At 37.9% G+C, this 20540-nt stretch overlaps 1 protein-coding gene across 1 annotated transcript; it reads left to right on the forward strand.

The window, feature by feature from the left end:
* Nucleotides 1-2406: 2406 nt before the first annotated feature.
* Nucleotides 2407-19897, forward strand: npm1b (nucleophosmin 1b). The gene is made up of 11 exons (XM_084954184.1): nt 2407-2515; nt 2825-2907; nt 4730-4849; nt 5074-5167; nt 5459-5550; nt 5820-5893; nt 6087-6150; nt 11340-11438; nt 15135-15224; nt 15317-15391; nt 16846-19897. Exons 1-11 carry the CDS (start codon nt 2419-2421, stop codon nt 16897-16899), a joined length of 942 nt encoding a protein of 313 aa, XP_084810310.1. The 5' UTR covers nt 2407-2418; the 3' UTR covers nt 16900-19897.
* The last annotated feature ends 643 nt before the right edge of the window (nt 19898-20540 follow it).

A 20540-nucleotide genomic window follows, 5' to 3' on the forward strand; every position in this document is an offset into this window, starting at 1 on the left:
AACACCCAAATAAGGTTAAACAAATTTATTTTTTTACGTTTGATGAAAAGTTTGAACCAGAAACAATAGATTTTCTTAGAGAAATGTTATTTTGAACACCGGTATCAGTTCAGACTCAGAACCATAATCCTCTGCTGATGAATGTAATGGTAATACTACTTAGATTTTGTAGTTTGTATTCAGAAATGCCATTCTTTATTATGCCCTTTATCTTCTTTTATTTTGAATAGGGTAGATATATACGTGTTCAAATGATGCTAACTGGTTTAAATGGACATATTAATGTTTTCCAGTACTAAACACATCCATGGACGGGATTCGGCCTGAATTGGCAAGTAAAACCCTAACATTTACAAAGATATATAAAGTCATACAGAATATTTAACAAAAAGTGCACATGATTTTATGGCAGAGAAGTAGAAGGCAAGACAGTTGAAAATATTGGTTTAATATGATAATTTAAAAAAAACAAACAAGGAAATTCCATAAGGATCAAGTCAGAAGTCAAAGTGACGAATGAGGAACTCTTTCTGCTGTTTGATGCCACGACATGAATAAACTCTGTCTGTTGACTTGATATGCTCTCATGTCTCTCTCTTTGATGTACACACATATACAATTGAACCCTAAGTGTGTGCAAACAGTTACACTTTTGCACATTTACACATAAGAATGCATACAAGGAAAAGAGAACAAGGAAATGTGAGCATTTCCCTGTTAAGGTTAGGAGGAAGGAAGATTTATACAGTAGTGGGAATATGTAGATGGGAACATTTCATTGTATGTTCTTTTTATCTCATATGGTAAAATTATTCTAGCATAACTATAATCTCAAAGAATTTTTTATTAAGTAGTATAAGCTAATTGGTGATAGAAAATGACCAGTCACCAGCAACTTCATACATTCATACAGTCTTACAGCATTACTATCTGTGCTAAAGTGCAAAACTAGTTTTGAGTAATGCCCATGCACATCAAAGTCACATCATTCATGAGAACGGATCTGCAGACGTGTCCCAACAGTACATGACACATTAAAGCTTTCTCAAGCTTCCAGGCATGCATGAAGGGGACTTATTCTTGTTGAGTAATACAGGTTGAGTAATACCTCAGCTGTCGTTTTCCTATTACACTTTACACATTTGTTTGTGTGTCCTGGAAATGGTTAAAGGCAAGTAAAATAGCCATGTGAATGGCAGATTTTTGCTGGCATGGGCTGGGTTCACTTGTCCTCTAAGAAGGAAAGGTTACTCCGTGTCAGTGAAAGTGATAACCTTGATCATGCAAAGAAACATTTCTAACCTTAAGGAGTCTCTTCCATGATGAAACTGATGTGACTCACATACTATGTTCTATGCAGTCATCAGATACCAAACCAGAAGAATGGTCCACCATTCTTGCAGTAATTCTAAAGACTTAGAGAATGAATGGCAAGGCACAAGTGCCACTCTGGAGGCACATGGTAACACAACAAATACTTTACTGCAGCTTTTCTTTTCTTTTTATGGAAGAATCCGATTTGAATGCTCCTTTCAGTTCGGATTTATTTTCATACAGCACCAGTTCTCAACAACAGTCATCACAAGGTGGTTACAATAAAAGAATGCTAACAAAATGTTATAACCATGCAGGACAAAGGCAGTTATCTGATTTATTCTATCCCCTGCCTTGTAATTAAAAAGAACAATGCGGTCATTCACTTGATCACCAAACCAAAAAGGGTAATGTTTTTATACATTTAAAGTGACCATCACAAAAACAATGGGTTTAAGAAGATGGATCTGTTTCAGTCTGGAACATCATAATGGTTAATTTCTCCTGTAATATGCAAGGCTGCAATGATTCTTCACTGTATTATGAATATTTTTAACAACCGCAGAGGACTCTTCCATTCTGCAACTGCCCCCTGGGCTGGACTTTTAATATTACTGACCAAAGGCCTCTTTTATTTAGTCCAAACAGCACATTAGACAATGGACATGAGGGAAAAGATCACAATCTAAATATAAACCCTGCTATCTATCTATCTATCTATCTATCTATCTATCTATCTATCTATCTATCTATCTATCTAGATACACACACAAAAATTAAACAACAACATGCGTATAGACTTCAAGCTTTACTATAGCTTTTAGTTTGGATTTGTTTTCCAAGTATTATAACCTATGCTTGTCTCAATCATGTTCAAAAAAACGATAATAGTCTGTCATGTCTTCCTTCCTTTAGTTAGTATTATGTATGTATACTTTATATATTAAGGTTTATTAAAGATAAAACTACCAAATATTCATTCAACGGCGCCATCTCGTGTTCATCCAGATGACCGCTCACCTTGAGTTTTCTCTCCGCTCTAATTTCTATTGGCTCCAGATCACTTGTCCCTAAGTGACGTTTCACCGTCCTAGTGGCTCTTTGATGTGTCCGTCATACGAGTTTACGGAACTGTATCCACCCACTACAAAGATGGAGGACGATATCTCAGATATGAGCAGACCACAAATGTACTTATTTGGTGAGCTCGCTAATTCTGACAAACCCGATTTTTTTGTTTGCACAATCAGTTTTAACGTCATGTTGTCATGCACAAATAGCCACTGGAGATTTTTAATCGGAAGATAGCTAAACAGCTGGCTAGCCTGCTTACCCCCTCCCACTCGCGCCAATTCAGCTCTTTTGTTAGCTAGCAGAGCATGGCGTGGAGCCACGTAAAGAAGCAAAATGTATATACACCTCTTTATCTGATAAAATGATATGCATGTGCGTATGTTTATTTAAGACGAGCGCAACCCACGGTTGGTTACACGTATTGTTTCCCCCTCAGGTTGCACCTTGAAATCGGACAAACGGGAATTCAAAGTTGACCTAGACGGCGATGAAACGGAGCAGCAGCTGTCACTGAAAGCAGTAAGAATCAGACTTTAGATCGAGTTTGCCTGGTCTTGAAAAAAATTAATTCTTTGACTAATACGGCTATTAACTACGGAAGCCGAGATCGACATTGAGCGCTGTTATTCTTTAATGCTATACTCTCGCGATAAATTGTTATGTCTTGTAAATTCGTAATAACATAGTTTGTTTTATCGCGATAAGATATTAATTATCCAGAAATTGGGAAATGCCTTTGTTATGGCACGTGAAGATAAAGGTATAGGCAATAAACAGAGAGAATAATATTACATATAGTATATATATAATTTAAAATACATCTACCCCTAAAAGACATCCACCCCTCAAATTTTCTATAATTCGCTTCCTAAGAGCCAGACTTTCTGGCTCTTTTGAATTATAAAGTGGTCTTGAGCAATATTTCCTCAGGATTTCTGGAGGTCTTTCAAAGCTTTTCTTTGGAAATTCGGTGCTTTCTCACTCATTTGCTGTTCTTTTCTGAAAATCGACTACTTGCAGTCTGTAGCAAAAACAAATAATCCGTTACGAAAAATGGCAAACATAAGAGAATTTGACAGCCATGTAGTAGGATTTTTTGGTTTTTGCATTGACAAAGTGATTTCCGAAGGGCTATCAGCCAAAGTCTTGGCTTATGTTGACATTGTGTATACTGTTTCCTTAAAAAGAATTGAGGAAACAGGACATGTGGAGGACCAAAAAAAAAGAAGTGGCAGTATGAAAAAACTATTTACAGTCATATCCTTAAGAAACAGGAAATAAATCCAGCAAAGACCTGAAACAGGACCTGAGACATCAGATCTTTCTATGTACTAGTTACTAGTTACTAAAATCTTATCAGAAATTCTGTCGAAAAAATTGTGGCTGTCGAAAAGCCATTTTAAAGGAAAGGAGATGGGGAGAAAAGTCTGAGGTATGCCAAAATACACAAGAACTGGACAGAAAGTGACTAGTAACAGGTCTCATGGAGAAATGAATCCAGATTTAACATTTTTGGTTCAAATTGCCTTATGTACGGATGAGGTCAGGAGAAAGGGTGAGTGTCGCTATTTCTGAAAAACAGAATGTAGAAAAAAAAACCTGTCAGATTTTACTCCACTGGCAAGAATCTCCTTGTTAATGGCTTCATTTTTCATCCTGACAATAATCCTGAATACACCTAGTGCAGTAAAAGCATATCTCAATTAAAAAAAACACAATGAAAGATTCCAGTCAGTCGTGGTTTGACCTCCCCAGAGCCCAGACCTGAACCTTATTGAAGCAGTGTGGGATCATCTTGACAGAACTGAATAAAAGGCAGCTGACATCCAAAGAAGAGCTTTGAAAGAAAAATAAATTGCATGTATGGCAAATATGGACTAAACAAACTTAAACTGGGTGTTTAGCCTAATCAGATGCATGAGGGAAGGCTGCTGGTTGAAGGATCAAAAAATCCCACATTGAAAAAAAAACCCCACTCCTTGCACCCTAGCAATTGTTTATTAGAAGTTCCTTACCAGTAGTTTGTGAGCTAGTGAGCAGCGGGTCGGAGTTTCGGCTCTATTTTATATTCTCCTGAGAACATGATTTCTGAAATGTTAACATATTGGATTTTTGGTATTAATTTATATTTATTTATTAATTTATTGTCATGGAGCATTCACAACGTTAGTCTGCTAACCTTACTGATGCAGTAGGCTATTTATAGATGATAAAACAGGAGTTTAATCAGATTAACAGTAACATTAACAAGAACAGTTTATGTTTGCACCAAAAAAAAAAGAGAGCCATTTTGCCAGTACATGGAGGTAGTGTTATATAGCACACTGTTATTTTGTTCCAGGTGTGTCTGGGAGCTGAGGCTGAAGATAAGTTCCACATGGTGGAAGTTGAAGGCCTCACTTACGACGGGAAGACGACAAAAGTGCCGCTAGCTGTCCTTAAACCTTCCGTCCTGCCCTCTGTGAGTCAGCACCAACACTGACAGAAGTATTTAAGAGGCTTCTGGTTTAAATTAACTTGTTTTTACGCTCTTCATGCCTAATAAAAAAGAGAACTAAAAAGAAAAGGCATTCTCTCAGAACCATAAATACAAACATTACACTGTGCTGATAAATATAAATAATTCATAAATCGTTGACAAAATACTTATAATGTCATCTTCCTTCCTGCTATGTTTTTCTCCAGATGAGTTTAGGTGGATTTGAGATTACACCTCCAGTTACCTTCCGTCTCCAGTCTGGTTCTGGACCAGTTTACATAAGCGGGCAACATTTTATTAGTGAGTATTAAGGTTAAGACTCAGGTAACTATTTGCCTCATTGTTAAAATAAAGTAGGCATACCTACTGAAGACCTTGTCAGTGGAAAAATAGCAAGTTGTAAGTCTGACCTTCATGCTCGGTAAAACTATACAGGGTCAAGTTTTCCAGCCCGAAAAAAGTCCACATATGACTTTACACTTAATTTCTTGAGTAAGTTTTTCTTCTAAAACAATGTTTTGGGGTAAAATAACATAAAGAAAAGTTGTATGATTTTTGGCAATATGTTGACCAGTGTGTTCGCTCTGTCAGGTGTGAAGGATTCTGATGACGAAGAGGAGGAGAACAATTCGTCGCCGGTAAAGCGGCCTGCAAATCTGCTGGCAGGGAAGAAACCCCCAATGGTAGTTATTGACATTGTCGTATTACATTGCTTTAAATGTTTTATATTTGCACTTATAGCAAAACTAATCATTGTTTACAGAAATTGTTCTCCTGCCGAGGTGGTGGCTTACTGCATAGCCTTCTGTTTAATGGTTGTCACGTTTAGTAATCGGTGATAAGATGCTATCGCGGGACGTCAGCATTAAAGTGTACACTGTTACTTATTCTGACACCCCAAATAAGCCTCAAATGTTGTTTTTGACAAAAAGACGATTCATATTTCTTGTAGAAAAAGCTGAAGATGGATTCTGATGATGATGACGATGATGACGATGAAGAAGACAGTGATGAAGATGATGATGAGTATGTTTTTATTTTATTCATTTATTTATTTATTTAATTGGCTGAGTTTTCTAAATAATTTAGCATTCTAAAAGATAACATCTTTGTAAACTCATAGTATAAAATCTATTATTTTGTGTGTGTTTTTTTTTTTAAATTTTGGGCACAAACATCGAGCAGTGTAGCTTTTAACCAGCTTACTTGCTTCTTGTAGCGATGATGACAGTGATGAAAATGATGTGAAGCCACAGAAGAATGCGGGAAAAGTGCTTACAAAGGTAAGCTTCATCCGTTTTGTTTTATTACAAATAACAATCAACCTTTAGGTTCTCCATGTTAAAAAATATGAGAGTAGGTTTGAGGTACAATCAAATATGGAGGAAATATGGTCAAATAAAAACATTTGTGTATCATGGAGTTTGTGATAAATGCAGTTTGGATTTGTAATCATGCGGGTGGTCTATGGAGCTTGGAAAGAAAGTGACTGGAAGTTTCTTGAAGACATTTCTCCTCTCATCCGAGGAGCTTCTTGGAGCTTTCCAAGCTGCTTGGACTAACTTGACCTGTATGACTGAGAACCTACACAGACATATCATGTGCCTGCTTTCTGCATCTTTGATTTAGGCAGCACCCTTTGCTAAATTAAACAGAATATTTCCAGTAGTGAGTGTGTCAAAAGTGGGCAGTCCCTTGCTTTGTGCTACATGTGAGAAAGGATAATCTGACCTGATTCTCACCATATTTTTTAAAGTTTGTGCGTTAAACAGCTTTAGAAAAGCAGAAATCACCTATTTGCTTCATCAAACTCGATTAATCTCTGTCTGACTTGACGTTTATAAACCTTCATTTGTTTATAAAAATGTTGCACACCAACTGGCCCACTGAAAGAGTGTTATTGGAACGTGGCACCAGATAAAGCCTGGATTATACTTAGGTTGTGGACACGGACAGCTGGAGACTCAGTGGCCAAGTACTGATTCCTGTGATGCTTCTTTGAAGTCTGCCGCCTCGAGCGTCACCAGGACCCAAGTGGACTCGTACATGCAGAAAGTATCATTTCTGTTTAACCCCAGTCATACAGTTTGAAGGAGAGAAACATACGATTCTGTCCTTGCTCATTTAAGTATTAACGTTAGTGTCATTGTAAATAAATAAAGAGGACTGTTTACATTTCATAACCATTTCTGGAAGTGTGTTTGGGAAACGTTGCTACAAAATTAATATGAACCAGTGCTCATCAGAATTTAGTTGTTTTTTTAACCCTAAGAACATAATGAGCAGTTAAATTGGAATATCTCTGAATATTAATAAAAATTGTTTAACTTTTTAGAGCTTCTGTCCAGAAAAAACTTTTTATTTACAACTTTTTAGTTAAAGAAAACAACAATAAAAAGCTAACAAAGACCATCACCATCAGTGTCTCAAATTTTGCTATTTAAATCATATTGAATCAAAATTTTATCATGTAATGTACTGTGATGACCGTTGCCCTTTAAGCTTGGTAAAAAACACAAGCAGATCATTGCGGATCTTTGTAGTTCTCAGTGCCTGAGAGGAAACTGCCATGATCAAACTACTTTTCCATACACAGCGTTTTCATTGCTTTGTTGCGGTCATAATTACAGAGAAGAAGGGCAAGTACATTTTGTTTATTTCCACTCACAGTGAATTCAGTTGTTTATTGCTTTCTTTGCTTTCTTGCTTTCTTTTCTATGAGCTTTTTAAGGCACTTGATAGATTAGTAGAGCTAGAGCAATTCTCAGGGTGCTGTTACCCCCATTTGAGAAGCTACTATCTGATAGGCTCGGATAATTTGTATTTGACAAAATTCATTAGATGCAAGGACATATTTTTCCAGCCTGTCTTTGAGAGCTGTGGATATTTCCACATCTTAGTTTCACTTTTAGTATTATTACATAAACATTTATTGATCTTTTGTTTATTGACTCATTTGTTCTGTCATTTTAGTTCAAACAAAGTTTCTTGCGGTTCAGTAACTCTGATTTTTACAGTGGAATGTATTTGTGTTGTCCACTAGATGTCAGGGCAGCCATTAGCGTCCCCTTAGTGTTTGTTTGTGTGTGCGTGTGTGTCTAGAAAGAATTTCTCTAACCCTTTTTTTAACCACATCATTTAAACTTCCACTCACTGTATGCTACAGTAGCATTTCATTTTAGCAGGCCCTCCCCATTCGTGCACTCGCTGACCGTCCACCTCTTTGTATGAGACAAAACATGGAACTTTTTCATCCTGTTCGCTCAAGTACCCACCTGTTTTCCTAGAGTAAAACACAGGGTCTGTGTGGTGTAATGATCGGATTTCTCCTCTGTAATCTGCTTGAATTCTCACCGTCTCACCAGCAAGACAACAGTATGTTATGCTGTGCGTAAGCAGACACATACACACACACACACACCCATATAAAGGGATAGATACACTTTAGTAGACATGCACATTTGAACATATAAGTACATATAACCTCTAGCGTAAATGCACAAAGTCTGCAAACATATGCACTTCATACTGGTAGCGCATAAGCAGAGAACTGCACTCTACATACTGTTTCTCACCCATGCGTGCTCACACGCACATGCACTTCAGTTATGGGAAACATCTTCAACCATTTTTCTGAAACACTGCATATCTTTGTCCCTCTGTCATCCCACTGTTAATATGATTGCTCCTTTTTATCGTTTCTCATGCCATTTCAGCTTTGCACCTGGATTTTGCCTTTGAACACTTGTTTTGCATGTTACCACAATCGCTTGCAAGTGTGTGGGTGCGTGTGTGTGTATCTGCCTCATTTTTACGTCGGTGTCTGTTTGTGATTTCGTTCTTCTATTTTTTTTAAAAGCACGCTATCCAAGTGCAAACTCTGCCAGGCAAAAGATCAAAGCAGGGCAGATGCGCATACCTGCGACGTGAGCGCCGATCCTTCCCTCAGGGTCAGATGACAGCTGAGCATTTCTGTCACCTGTTGATTTATTCTGTTGTCTTCTCTTCCAATTCCTCCTGCACCCCACACCCCATTCCTTCCATGACCTTAATCCTTTTTTTCACCCTTCATCTCTTTAGCTCAATAGCTACCCTGTCTCATTCTTTAATAATGAAAGCACAAAGCTTTGGGGAAGTAGGGCTGGGAACAATTATTATCCCTTTTTTTTTTTTTACTGCTAATTCAGCTATGTTTCAAGCTATATTTTTCTTTCTTTTTCTTGTCAAACCTCCATACTGTACTGAATAGGACCCAAAATATCTCAGACATATTCAGTATCAAAATTGAATCAAATCCTTTTTCATATGAATCTACATTTCTTGTTATTATTTGATCATGTATTTTTGATGAACAGGTAATCAGGATATTAAGCTGTTCTTGTGTAGATTAGTATCGTCACAGAATCTCACGTGTTTTAAATAATTACACACTACTTTTGTGTTTCTTGCAACAGATTTGTACAGGGTTAATAAATGTTCTTTACTCAAATTTACTGGACAGCAAATTGCCTATTGATTGGAAAATTTCGTGCTCTCTCTAAACACTTAATATCATTATTAATGGACTGTAATAACTGTTGAGCCTGTTGAAAGACTGGAAAATGTTCTTTACCACAAGCTGACACGCGTGTCACTCATCTCATCATCCTTCAAGAGTTGGTCTTTGGTTTCCTCTTTCTGTGAATGGGTCTTAGTGCTTTGTAGCAACATGAGCGCTCTAAAGTTGCACCCAGAATACCTTCATAACTCCTGAGTTGGAAAGAGATGGTAGAAAGGTGTGAAGAAAACAAAAAAACAATGGAAAAACAAGAGTTTCCGAGGTCATCCACCTGCTGACATATTACAGAATCTCTGTTTGGGTAGATGTGGAAGATATTTTTGATTAAACTTTAAAAATTACAAGAGTTGCAGGTTTGCATTGGTCGTAAAGCCCTTTTTGAGTGGGTACCTACATAACCCTAACCCTTGGTATAATCGTTGTGCTCATCCTAATCTCATTCAAATTTCTCCACAATTTGTCTGAAATACCCCCAACATTTTTGGGGGTATTTCAGAGGTCAGGAGATTCAGATGGTTGGTGTAATATAACCATATAAAACAGAAAAATGAGATACAAATGTTGATGTACAGATTCTGTTTGGTAGACTCAGATGCATCCATGATGATGTTTAGTTTCTCTTGATTGAATTTTGTCCTTCAGGAATTAAGGCTTTGAAACCTCACTGTTACTTCCAGCATCTTATATTGCAGGCGTTGCTGTAGGATATTACATGTGTGATTGCATTGTAGCATTTGTGTCAACACAGGCAATTACACTTCTAGTCCATTCCAAGGTGAATACCAGTGATTGCAAGAAAGGATTTGCTGCTTAGGAAATTCAGGTACTTGCCAGCTTTTCCAAGGTAATTACATATGTGACTGAGAGCAATCAAAACCTGACGGGAAGGAATCCAGTGCAACAATTACAGGTTGTCTGGGTACTAAGTACCTGATCAATGAGAAATCACTAATTAAGTGTAGTCCTTAATTAGTGATTAGCACTATTAAAGGTATGCTTTTAACATAGACGGCAAAGGAAGGCAATTGTTTTGCTGTCATATCTAATTAGCTGCATAACCTTATAACTGATGCTATTTCTTTTCTTTTTTTTGGTTTAGGTTTTACTTTTCTTGGCCTTTTTATTGTGCTTTTTTATGCACACATGAAGCAGTAACACCTTATAGGAGTGGGAGAAAATATTGTGACAAGTCATGGCAAAACAAGAAATGGAGTTACTGCAAATGAGGATAATGTTTTGTCACTTGCCATTTATTATTTATCGGCTATAAAAGGGGGCATTGCGTTTAGCAAGAACATCAGTGGGATACAGATTTTTAGAGGGTTAGGAAATTGTAAATGGCCAGCAGTCTAAACTGAGCCACATGTGTTGCATTGAATATTTAGTTAGTTGAGTTGGTCAGAACACGAGGGCAGGCTTCATTGAGTTGTCAGCAATGAACAACAGCAGTTAAGTAACTTCAGTCTGTCACTTTTGGTTTTGTTTAGCGTGATTAACTGCCACTAGCTGCTCTCACACATAAATTCTAAAAATGATCCAAACTTGAATTTTCTCATTTACAGCACACAGCAGAAATAGTCTGATTCAGAGACAGGGTGTGCCCTGGGTAGAATGTGTAAGATGCATGATGCGCCCTCAGTCGCTCTGAATTTACTAGACAATTACCAGCGCTATTTCCATGTGGACATAGTCTTTGTACAAAGGTGCTGATAGGTTAAAAAGTTTTACATGTTCCAAACAATATCTCTGTCAGACAGTATGAAGGAAAGCTCAGGGCTGTAGTGCATGCATTAAGAAAGCATTAACATCTTTATGAATTTCAGGAACCCGGTGTGGTGAATTGAGCTGTTTAAAGTACAAACATTTCTATGGAGCTCTGAGATATCTTACTGGGAATGTTGTTCATTTCCTCAGATCCCGGAGTCCTCACCTAAGAAGCCCAACAAGACTCCAGTAAAACAAAATGGCCCTGCAGGAAAAGCCTCAGGATCAGCTGTCAAACCACAGATTAAGGTATGCCCAAAAGATTTCCGAAGTAAATCTTTGTTTACCTGTGGTTGGCTTGTGGGTATTTAAAATACCCAGTTGTTAACCGTTGTACTCGAGATCAAAAGTGTTTAAGAAAATGTGTAACATTGCAATTTTTAAAGGAATTTTTTTATTATGTCACTAGTTACAGCAGGGTAAAGTCAAAGCCAGTAGTTGTATTTCTAAAGAAATGTGTCATGTTAGGCATAGAAACAAGTATACAAACAATAGATGATGAAAAGTTTTACAGAAGAGTGGATAAAAAAGTATACAATTACATAATGTGTTACAGAAGGTGAGGGAACTTTGCTAAATTGGTTGTTTGCATTTACTGCCATTATCAATTGAAAAAATGCAGGCTTACCAAATGGAGGGGAAAAGACACACAAAAAACTTGGAGAGCCTTCCCATTCCAAAGCCAAGGAATGTGATAAATGCACGGTGCAATTAGTTCAACCTGATAGTTAATTTCTTCGATGGAATGTCTTGGACAGCCACTTCTGAAAACCTAAAGCTTGAACTCTGCCTGTCTTTAAGCAAACACACCTGACCTCTAAACGGGTTTCCTGGGGCAAGGTTTAAACCTGCGACCCTTTAGCTTGACCTCGCCATCTTAAGTTGCAGCCACCTTTGATGCCCCTCACCCCTCTGTAGCTCGCGCACACTTTAAGAAAAACAAATTGTCAAGCTTCTCTGCAGGTTTACATACTTCTTAAAGCATGTTACTGTGAAAGAAAATACTTGGACAGAAACTCGGCTCAGATAAGGTGTTACGTGTTGGCATGCGAATGTTGTCTGTTTGTATGATAGAAACATGACTTGCGCTCACTTACGCAGACGGGGCGCGTGAGAAGATTATCGTTTCTCGTCTGACATCTTGACGGAAAGCTTTGTGATTTTTTTTTGTCATGTTAAACACTAAGCCACAGGATTACCGAACCCCTGAAGGTGTAGTGCCCCGAAGGGCATGCTGTATGGGTGAGCGCAGCTTATAATGCAGTAGTTGTTGCCCAGACATAACACAGCGACTCTTGAAATGCTCTTGGGGATTAGCCAATGGGCAACTAAATCGCCCCAAACCAACCTGCTGGTTTAACTTTCTTGCCTGTGGTGCTTTGAATGCTTCCATCCCCTCTCAGCTTCTTCACAACTGTTCTCTCTCCACCACCTCTTCACACCCCTCACTTCCTGGACACACCTTCTCCCAATTGCTCTCATTACCAGTGTTTGATGTCTGGTGCAGCTTGTGCTTCCAGATGCCCCTGAGGAGCGAGGAAGCGGGTGTGGGTGTCTGTTTTTTTCGTTCCTAAATGCAGGTGACTGGTCATTAGATTGGCTTGTCAGATCTGTTGCCAGTACCACGGTTCTCACCTCTCACGGCCCAGCATGTAGCTGCACCTTCTTGTGTAACAGGCTCGACGTGAGAACCAGCTAACTCGAGTTGCGCTGATCTGAAGTAACTTTATCTTGCAGCTGGTGTCATTTGATTGATGGGTTTAGCGAAGCCGATGCCTTCGAGCACACGTCAGAGTCGTAAAGTTGTTAACTACTTCACTCAGCCTTATCCCACAAGGGTTTGAGTCATTGTTTTAGCGACTGATTGGCGTGTTACAGCAGGTGCATATCTTGTAAGTGCTTTAATGTCTTTTGTCAATCTGTCATTTTACCATTTGGACTCAAAGATAGACCAAAAGATCAACTCATTAAAGTACCTGTACATACAGAGGCTTTATAGGATGAGAGTCACGGTTTTTCCGTGTGACCTGACATTTGTGCCTCCAAGGTTTTCATTCCAGCAAAATGACAATTACTATCCCTGAACAGCCCTGATGAGCAAAAATGTCACAACCATGTATTTGCACTGGATTGAAGATGAGAGATTACATCAAATGATAGCGTGCTTGTGATTAAGTTCCATGTCTCATGGCATCTGTAATCAGTGTCTGGGCCAGATGAAAAAGCTTGTTGGCTTTGTGTGTTTATCAGCTGTTTCAGGTCCACAGCTGTCCCTTGGAAGTGGAGAGCTGCCTGTAAATAATAAACGTGTAGTGCATTTGTCTGGCTAGGAGCCAGAAAAAAGGCCATTTTCTTAGTGTGGTATGTGTGTGCCAAGGTTTTGTTCATTTTATACCTTTTAATCTCTGCTATTAAAAGAGAACCTGATCTCTCAGAGGCAGGGACAGGGCATTGTGGCTACACGTGTACGACTAATTACAACATTTTGGGTCTGGTATTTGGAAGATGAGAGCTTCTCCTGGAAGGCCTGTTAAACTTAGGTTATGCATGGCAAGACATTACATATATTATGTTATGCAGTTATTGTTCTTTTTTTTGCAATCAGCACATTTTGACTCAGTATCTAAAATTAAAGATACATATAATGACCACTAGTTCCAGTAGGAATGACACTACAAACATAGTGATTTCTATGTCCTTGTTAACTAGTGAGCTGCTAGATGTCACCATGAAATAGTATAGTGTCGTAATGCAGGCACACAGACATACAGTTGGTTGACTATAGAGTGGGTATAGAGTTTCTCTGTACATCTATACACTGTCATCTTTCCGATGTGTCTCTGGCTATCAATGAAACCCTGCAATTTCGCTGAATTCCACACTCCGCTTTGCATGTAGGGGCAAGCTCCATGGCTTGCATAACATGCAGTAACAGAGTATGGCGTATGTGTGTTTTTGTTGTGTCACATTCAGACACTTGCTAATTGAGGACCTGAGTCGTTGGCTGCCCAGGTCTGGACACACCTATTGGCCTACTAGTTCAGTGCTCGCACTTCTCTTCCTCAGAAACACAGCAAAGTCTTTGTGTTTTGAAATAAAACATTTACTGTTGCAAATCTGGTGATAGTATTGTTTTTTTAATCCTGACCATTGGTAGTAAATACAGTACTGTGCAAAATTCTTGAGCTACACATAATTTCTTTATATTTTGAGCGGCAGAAAGCAAACTCTGTTTTTACCTGATATACTGTATTTCCATTTATGTTTACATGTTTCAATAAATCACTGCACCTGTTTTCCATTTTCCAAAGAAAATATACAGAAATGAGTGGCTGCTTTTTGCCCAGACAGTACTGTCTGTTGAAAAGAAAATCTGTTGCTTTATTTGTGCAAATCAATAATTTGATATTCAGTAGAAATCTTTTACTGACAGCAGCCATAAAAGCTAAAGTTGCACTTTTTTTCTTTTGAATTCAGTGTTTGAGAAACTTTTCTTCAATGGAAAACACTTGACAAACAACCTGAATTGCTCACTGGAGAGTCAGGGCTTGCCCTCTCCTGCTTGCAGACAATAAAAACATAATTTGTACCTGATGTATTTGTTAAAAAAAGGATGATGGTGTAATTAGGCTAGAATTTGTTGTCCTCTCCAATTCTTTTATCCCCTTCCAGCTGGTTGCCCACGCCAAGGCTTTAAACACAGACCAAGACTAAGTGGGTCACAACAGGGCTTTTGCCCAGACTGGCCAATTGGTCAACAGATTAATTAATCAGCAGCATGCTAAATTTAGCAACTGTCTGTTTGGTTCATTTTAGCAAAATAATACTGATGGCAAGAACTGAGCTTGTGTTAACGATGAAATGCTGTGGCATAATCTGAAGCCATCATTTTATCTATAGCTCTGTAAATTTCTAGTGTCTTATCTAGTTGATGTACTTTTCCAGACACTTGCCCCGGGAAAAGACAAACAACAGCCCGGCCCATCTAAATCTCTGCCTGAGATTAAGAGCAAGTTGTCAACTGCAGCCAAGGAGGTAAGGCTGCTGTTTTTTTATTTGTTTTTAAATGATCCTTCATAATTTAATGACAGTTAAGATTATGATGATTTAATGGTCCTTTTCTTCAGGGAAAGCCACTTCCAAAGACAGAGCCAAAGTTTGAGAATTACTTGAGAAGTGCTTTTAAAATCTCAGACAAACAAGTAAGTAATCTTTGTACAGTGTTGTGAGAGCTTTTTGCTTATGTAAATTACTAAAGCGGACCTGTTGTGCTTATTTCCAACTTCATGTATATCTTTTTGGGCCCTGCTAGAATAGTTTTTCATCCCTCACAGTTCAAAATAATCTTTATCCAATATGTTGGAGCAGCCCCTTTAGCTTCCATTTAAGCCAGCGTTTGTCCGATTGGCTGTCCCTTGTAAATAAAAGCTTTGAATAGCAGGTGAGAGAGGCCTGTACTCACACCAGATATATGCCTGAGATGAGCATAATAAGGGGTGTGTATATGTGCTCCCTTTAAGTTTGTACATTTTTATCCCATGTGCAGTTCTCATCAATTTTCTGCTGTTCTGCGGTCTGTGTAATCGGTCTCGTAAACACTCACCCGAGAGTGGCTGTTTTCCGCCAGGTTTCTAGGAATACTCCTTCAGATGTAGAGTGTTAGCAGTCGCATTTATGCCCAAACTCATTTTATCTGTAAGAGCTCATTGCCATGATGTATAACCGGGCATACGTTATTCTTCCTCTCACTGTCCTCATACCTTATTCTGTTCAGTTTGCCTCAAATGTTTCTCCAGCACAGTGTGTACTCTTTGAATTATATTCACACTGTTTCGGTGGGCTCTTGCGAGATGGATTTGGGAGTACACCTGCCAAGGCAAACTCTTTCACGGTGATTTAATGGAAGTGTGTCTTTTGTAGCCCTAATGAAGCGACTGGTGGTATGTGCGTGGTACCAGCCTTTTTCGCTTTCAAGGCCTTTGACCAAATGCAAGCCTTAAATCTTTTCTAATGCGGCTTCTGTCGTTTCAGAAGAAAAACAACATCCCCTGCACATTATTTTGCAAAGCATGAATTAATCACCCTTAAACCCTTAGATGATCACTGCATACTTAATGATTCTGGGCAGTGTGTCAGATAGTGAAGTTGTGTTTTCTGTATTAAGGCATCTGTTAGATGGCGATCACTTGAACCGAGCTATTTGAACATTCATATGTGATTGCTTTGCAGTGTTTAAATAATAACTGTACAGTTATGAGAGCAGGTGAAAGCTCTTTAGAGCGGCACATGGGTTGGGTGGACAAGGGAAAGAGTGGGGGTGGAGTTGGGTCAGGGAGAGCTTGTTGATCCCACTGTGTAGAAACATCTGTGGAAGTGCTTTGGTTTCATCAGCCAAGGCTGAGATCTGTCAGACCTGGAGCACCTAGTCATATACTCTGGTATGTAATGCTGCCCCCACCCAGCCCCTCGTCGTTCCCCCAACAGCCCCATCCAAATTCAGTGTTCCCACAGCCGAGACGCACAAAAGCATGTTGTAGTAAAAGTGAGTCATGTGTCTCATGCTGTATAGCACTTCATTTAGATAATTTGTAATTTTTCTCTTTCTTTCCTTGTTTCTTATTTTGGTGTTATCCCTCTTTTCTCTCTCCTTCCACAGGTGGTCAAGGATCTTTGGAGTTTTGTGCAAACACTGAAGACTGAGAAGAAGTAACATACACATACATTAAAGCATTTGTACATTTGCATCCTATAAGGCATTTAAAGGCACAGTCGGCTAGATTTCCTAATCGGTCTCCTTCTTTCAGCCCTGTGAAGGACTATGATCAGATGAAAATGGACTGAGTGCTAAAATATGGTAAAGCCATCAATGCATAGATTTAGGTGTCAATGTTTTTCTTCTTCGTTTTTTCCTAGACTGAAAGGACTTTATTGAGTTGGTTCTTTCACAGACTCGATTCATGTTTAGCAGACTGTAGATTTGCTGCAAGGAGAAGCTGCGTGCATCATAATGGGCGGGGTCTGTGTTGCTACTACAGGAAAGGAAAAGTTTCTAAAATTTATACTACCTGCAGATTTATGTAGGGGTGTGCAGATTTATGTAGCTCCTGTGTATCACTGAATATGATCATTATTAGTTAACAATAAATCTTGTACTTGAAGTATTCAAAACCAAAAACAGGCCAAACTTAGAACCTAACCTAGTTAGTAGTTGCTAGTTCTTTCGTACGCCCTGTTGGCAAAACAGTATTATTTTTATACCAGCAGAAGGACTCACTAACACAAATGTGCTTGACAAAAAGTAAACAAAATTTTGAAACTGTTGAAACGCTGCCTGCAGGTGGTGTAAGTGTCACAATACAGAAGCTATTCCTTTCCTTGCCTGTAGGTGGTGATATCCTCATTGAACGTCCCACTTTCTTCAAATACTGAAGAAGATGCAGGTCACATTGAAACAGCATCTGGGTGGAAATATATGAAATTGGTTGATTAGCATCTGTTTATCATATTCAGTCATTATTGCAAGAGGAGGTTATGCAGAATGTGCCTTTAAATACAGTCCTGATCAAACATTTAAGACCACCTGAAAAATGGCCAAAAATCATACTTTGCCTGGTTGGATCTTAACAAGGTTCCAAGTTAGGGATGGGTATCGAAAACCGGTTCTCAACAAGAACCGGTTTTCGATACCCATCCCTAACTTGCAACCTTGTTAGGATTCAACCATGTAAAATCTGATTTTTTTTTTTGTTGCCATTTTTCAAGTGGTCTTAAACTTTTGACTGGGGAATGTATCTCTACTGTAAACTGAGATAAATCTGTTTTGTGTGAATTTGAGCAGCGCATATGTAAATGGTGAAGACAGCTAATAAAAGAGGACTGTTTGACAGCTGGAAAATTTTATCAGTTAGTGACAATAAAAGTTGTTTGTTATTTCAGCTTTGAGGAGTTAAAAAGCATTTCCGCTTACAGACTTACAGATTGTACATGCGTTTTTTTGAATACTGTATTGTTTTAGTCAAACCACAATCAGTCATTATAATATAATACAATACAATTATATTTTTTAACAGCTTGGCCAGCAAAATCAATAAATATGTTTCTCCCAGCAAAAATTAAGCAAATAGGCAAAAAGATGTCACAAAAATAAATGCATTAAAAAACAGTTTTTGCAGAGTAAAATTATCACAGATCCCCGTTGTGTATTCATGTCCACAACATGAACAACTCTCATTGAAATACTTACAACGCAGGTGCTCTGACTAAAATGTTTTTGTTTATTGTATATTTCATATAAAATCAAAGCAGAGCAAAACAGATTGCTAACTCCAGGAGTATATTAGCCCTAATGCTGTTTTGCATTATATTTGAATGTACTGTAATGCATCAGAAAACATTACAAGCGTATTAATAATATTAGTACAGTATGAGGTATCAGAGAATTACATCAGAGTAGCATGACATCACCTTAAAAAAACATATAAGAACTCATATCTGTAATTGTTTGCAGTCATATATCAGTCCTCTGATGACAACAAACTCTCGTTCATGCTGAGCTTATGATGTGTTTCTATTCTCATTTAATATCAAAATGTTCCACATCTTAAACCAATTAAATTGATATGCTCAAACTCTGCATTATCTAGAAAGCGTTTTTGCTATAAAATGTATTACTTCAATTTTAATAACGGAAGTTGGCCCTGTAATTTACCCAAATGTAATTAATAATTGTTAGTGATGTCTTCTTTACACTGAGGTTTCAGTAGCAGCAGGTTGCCAGGCCCAGTCTTTTGTCCTTTTGCTTTGCACGTGTTTGAGTGATTTTTTTTTTAAATACTTTTGTCATATCAGTCCTAATGAACGTTGTGTTGTGTAAACATATTTCTTGCTTTTATTTACAAGACCGGCAGCTGGACAATTGCAGTTTAGGTTTTATCCTGCCCTTTCTAATCGTTTCTTTTATTGCTTTGAGCTGTTTTCTTAGTCTTTGTTTCATATATTGTGTTCTAGTAAAAAAATCCCTTTTTAAAATGTCTGGAATATTGTTCTGATTGTTGCTGATCTTTCGTTTTACACACGATGTGTGTAAGTTTGTCATATTTTGGGCAACGGTGAAGCCAGGACCTTAAACAAGTCCAAGTGCAAAAAAGTGATTGTTATTTGTTGAAAGCTGACGCATGTTTAAGGCTCATTATTTTTAAATAATTTTTGTAATCACAAGCATCTGGTTTAATTTGGCTGTAAAAAATGTAAGGGATAATAGGAGCAGACTCTTTGTAACGGAGCTGTTTCTCATTTTTTGGCAGTACATGATGAGCAGGTGATGCATGTATCGCTTTACTGAGTGAGCTTTGTCCCAAACCATGTAATGGCACTTCACTGAATTTAGTTACTTCATCCAAATGGTTGTCTTTTTTTTTTCCTGTGACATAAAATACAAACTGTAAGCTAGTACCCATCTTCAGTTTGACTGGATGTCAAAACAAAGCCACATGAAATTTTAATTTACTGTGTGATGTAGTCAAGTATAAATTGTAATTAGGTAGCTTGGCTGACCCATTGTGTGTTAAAATAAAATGCATTGTGTCCATTTACTACATCAAACTTAGTTTATTGTTAATGGTTTGTCGAGAGGAACATGTGCGTCCTTTTTTTGTACTTATCTGTCACATTTACCTGAATAAAATAAATTCTAGTAAGTCTTTGACTTACATTCTGCCCTCTTTACTGTAGACAACACCATTTGACAGTGTGATTATAGTCACATTTGTAACTATGTGACTGAAGTGACAACTTTCAGCTGTAATTAAGTGGGTTTAATAAATAAAAAAAAATCATGCACCAGCAGTTTCGGAATTACAGACATTTTTATACAGTCTCCTTTTCAGGAGCTCAAAATTAATTTGACTGTTGAATAATGAACAGTTTGATGGGCAGGTGAAGCCTGTTCCATTGTTATTTCATGACAAATGAAGCAGACAATATCTTGAGATGATTTCAGATTTAAGACAGCACAAATACAATTGAAATCTGAATTTGTATTATACAGCTTTTGACTATAATTTTAAAATACAAGCTTCAAAGAGATTGCAACTTTAGGTAGGCTACCGTTAACCAAGTTGAAAACAATTTCAAAATGTTAGGCATTTCATTGTCCATGTTGACGGTCATAAAATGCCATCATGAGTAGAAAAATACAGAGAGTTAAACCAGTGGTTTACATAAGGTGCAAAGTGCAAACCACTGGTTACACTCAAGAATTGAAAGGCCGGATTAGATTTTGCTAGAAAGAAAATCTAAAAGGAAAAAATGAGATGAAACCAACAAACCAATGCAGGGCCCAGGTATTGCATC

The sequence above is a fragment of the Perissodus microlepis genome, chromosome 2 (assembly GCF_051167445.1).
Source record: "Perissodus microlepis isolate ML-2025 ecotype Zambia chromosome 2, ASM5116744v1, whole genome shotgun sequence".
NCBI classification, from domain to species: Eukaryota; Metazoa; Chordata; class Actinopteri; order Cichliformes; family Cichlidae; genus Perissodus; species Perissodus microlepis.

Bases quoted from the DNA above. Each gene is read 5' to 3' on its own strand.
- npm1b (XM_084954184.1), top strand. From the start codon at position 2,419: ATGTGTCCGTCATACGAGTTTACGGAACTGTATCCACCCACTACAAAG. The intron at 15,225-15,316 runs GTAAGGCTGCTG...CCTTTTCTTCAG, and splicing joins TGTCAACTGCAGCCAAGGAG to GGAAAGCCACTTCCAAAGAC. The intron at 15,392-16,845 runs GTAAGTAATCTT...CTCCTTCCACAG, and splicing joins TTAAAATCTCAGACAAACAA to GTGGTCAAGGATCTTTGGAG.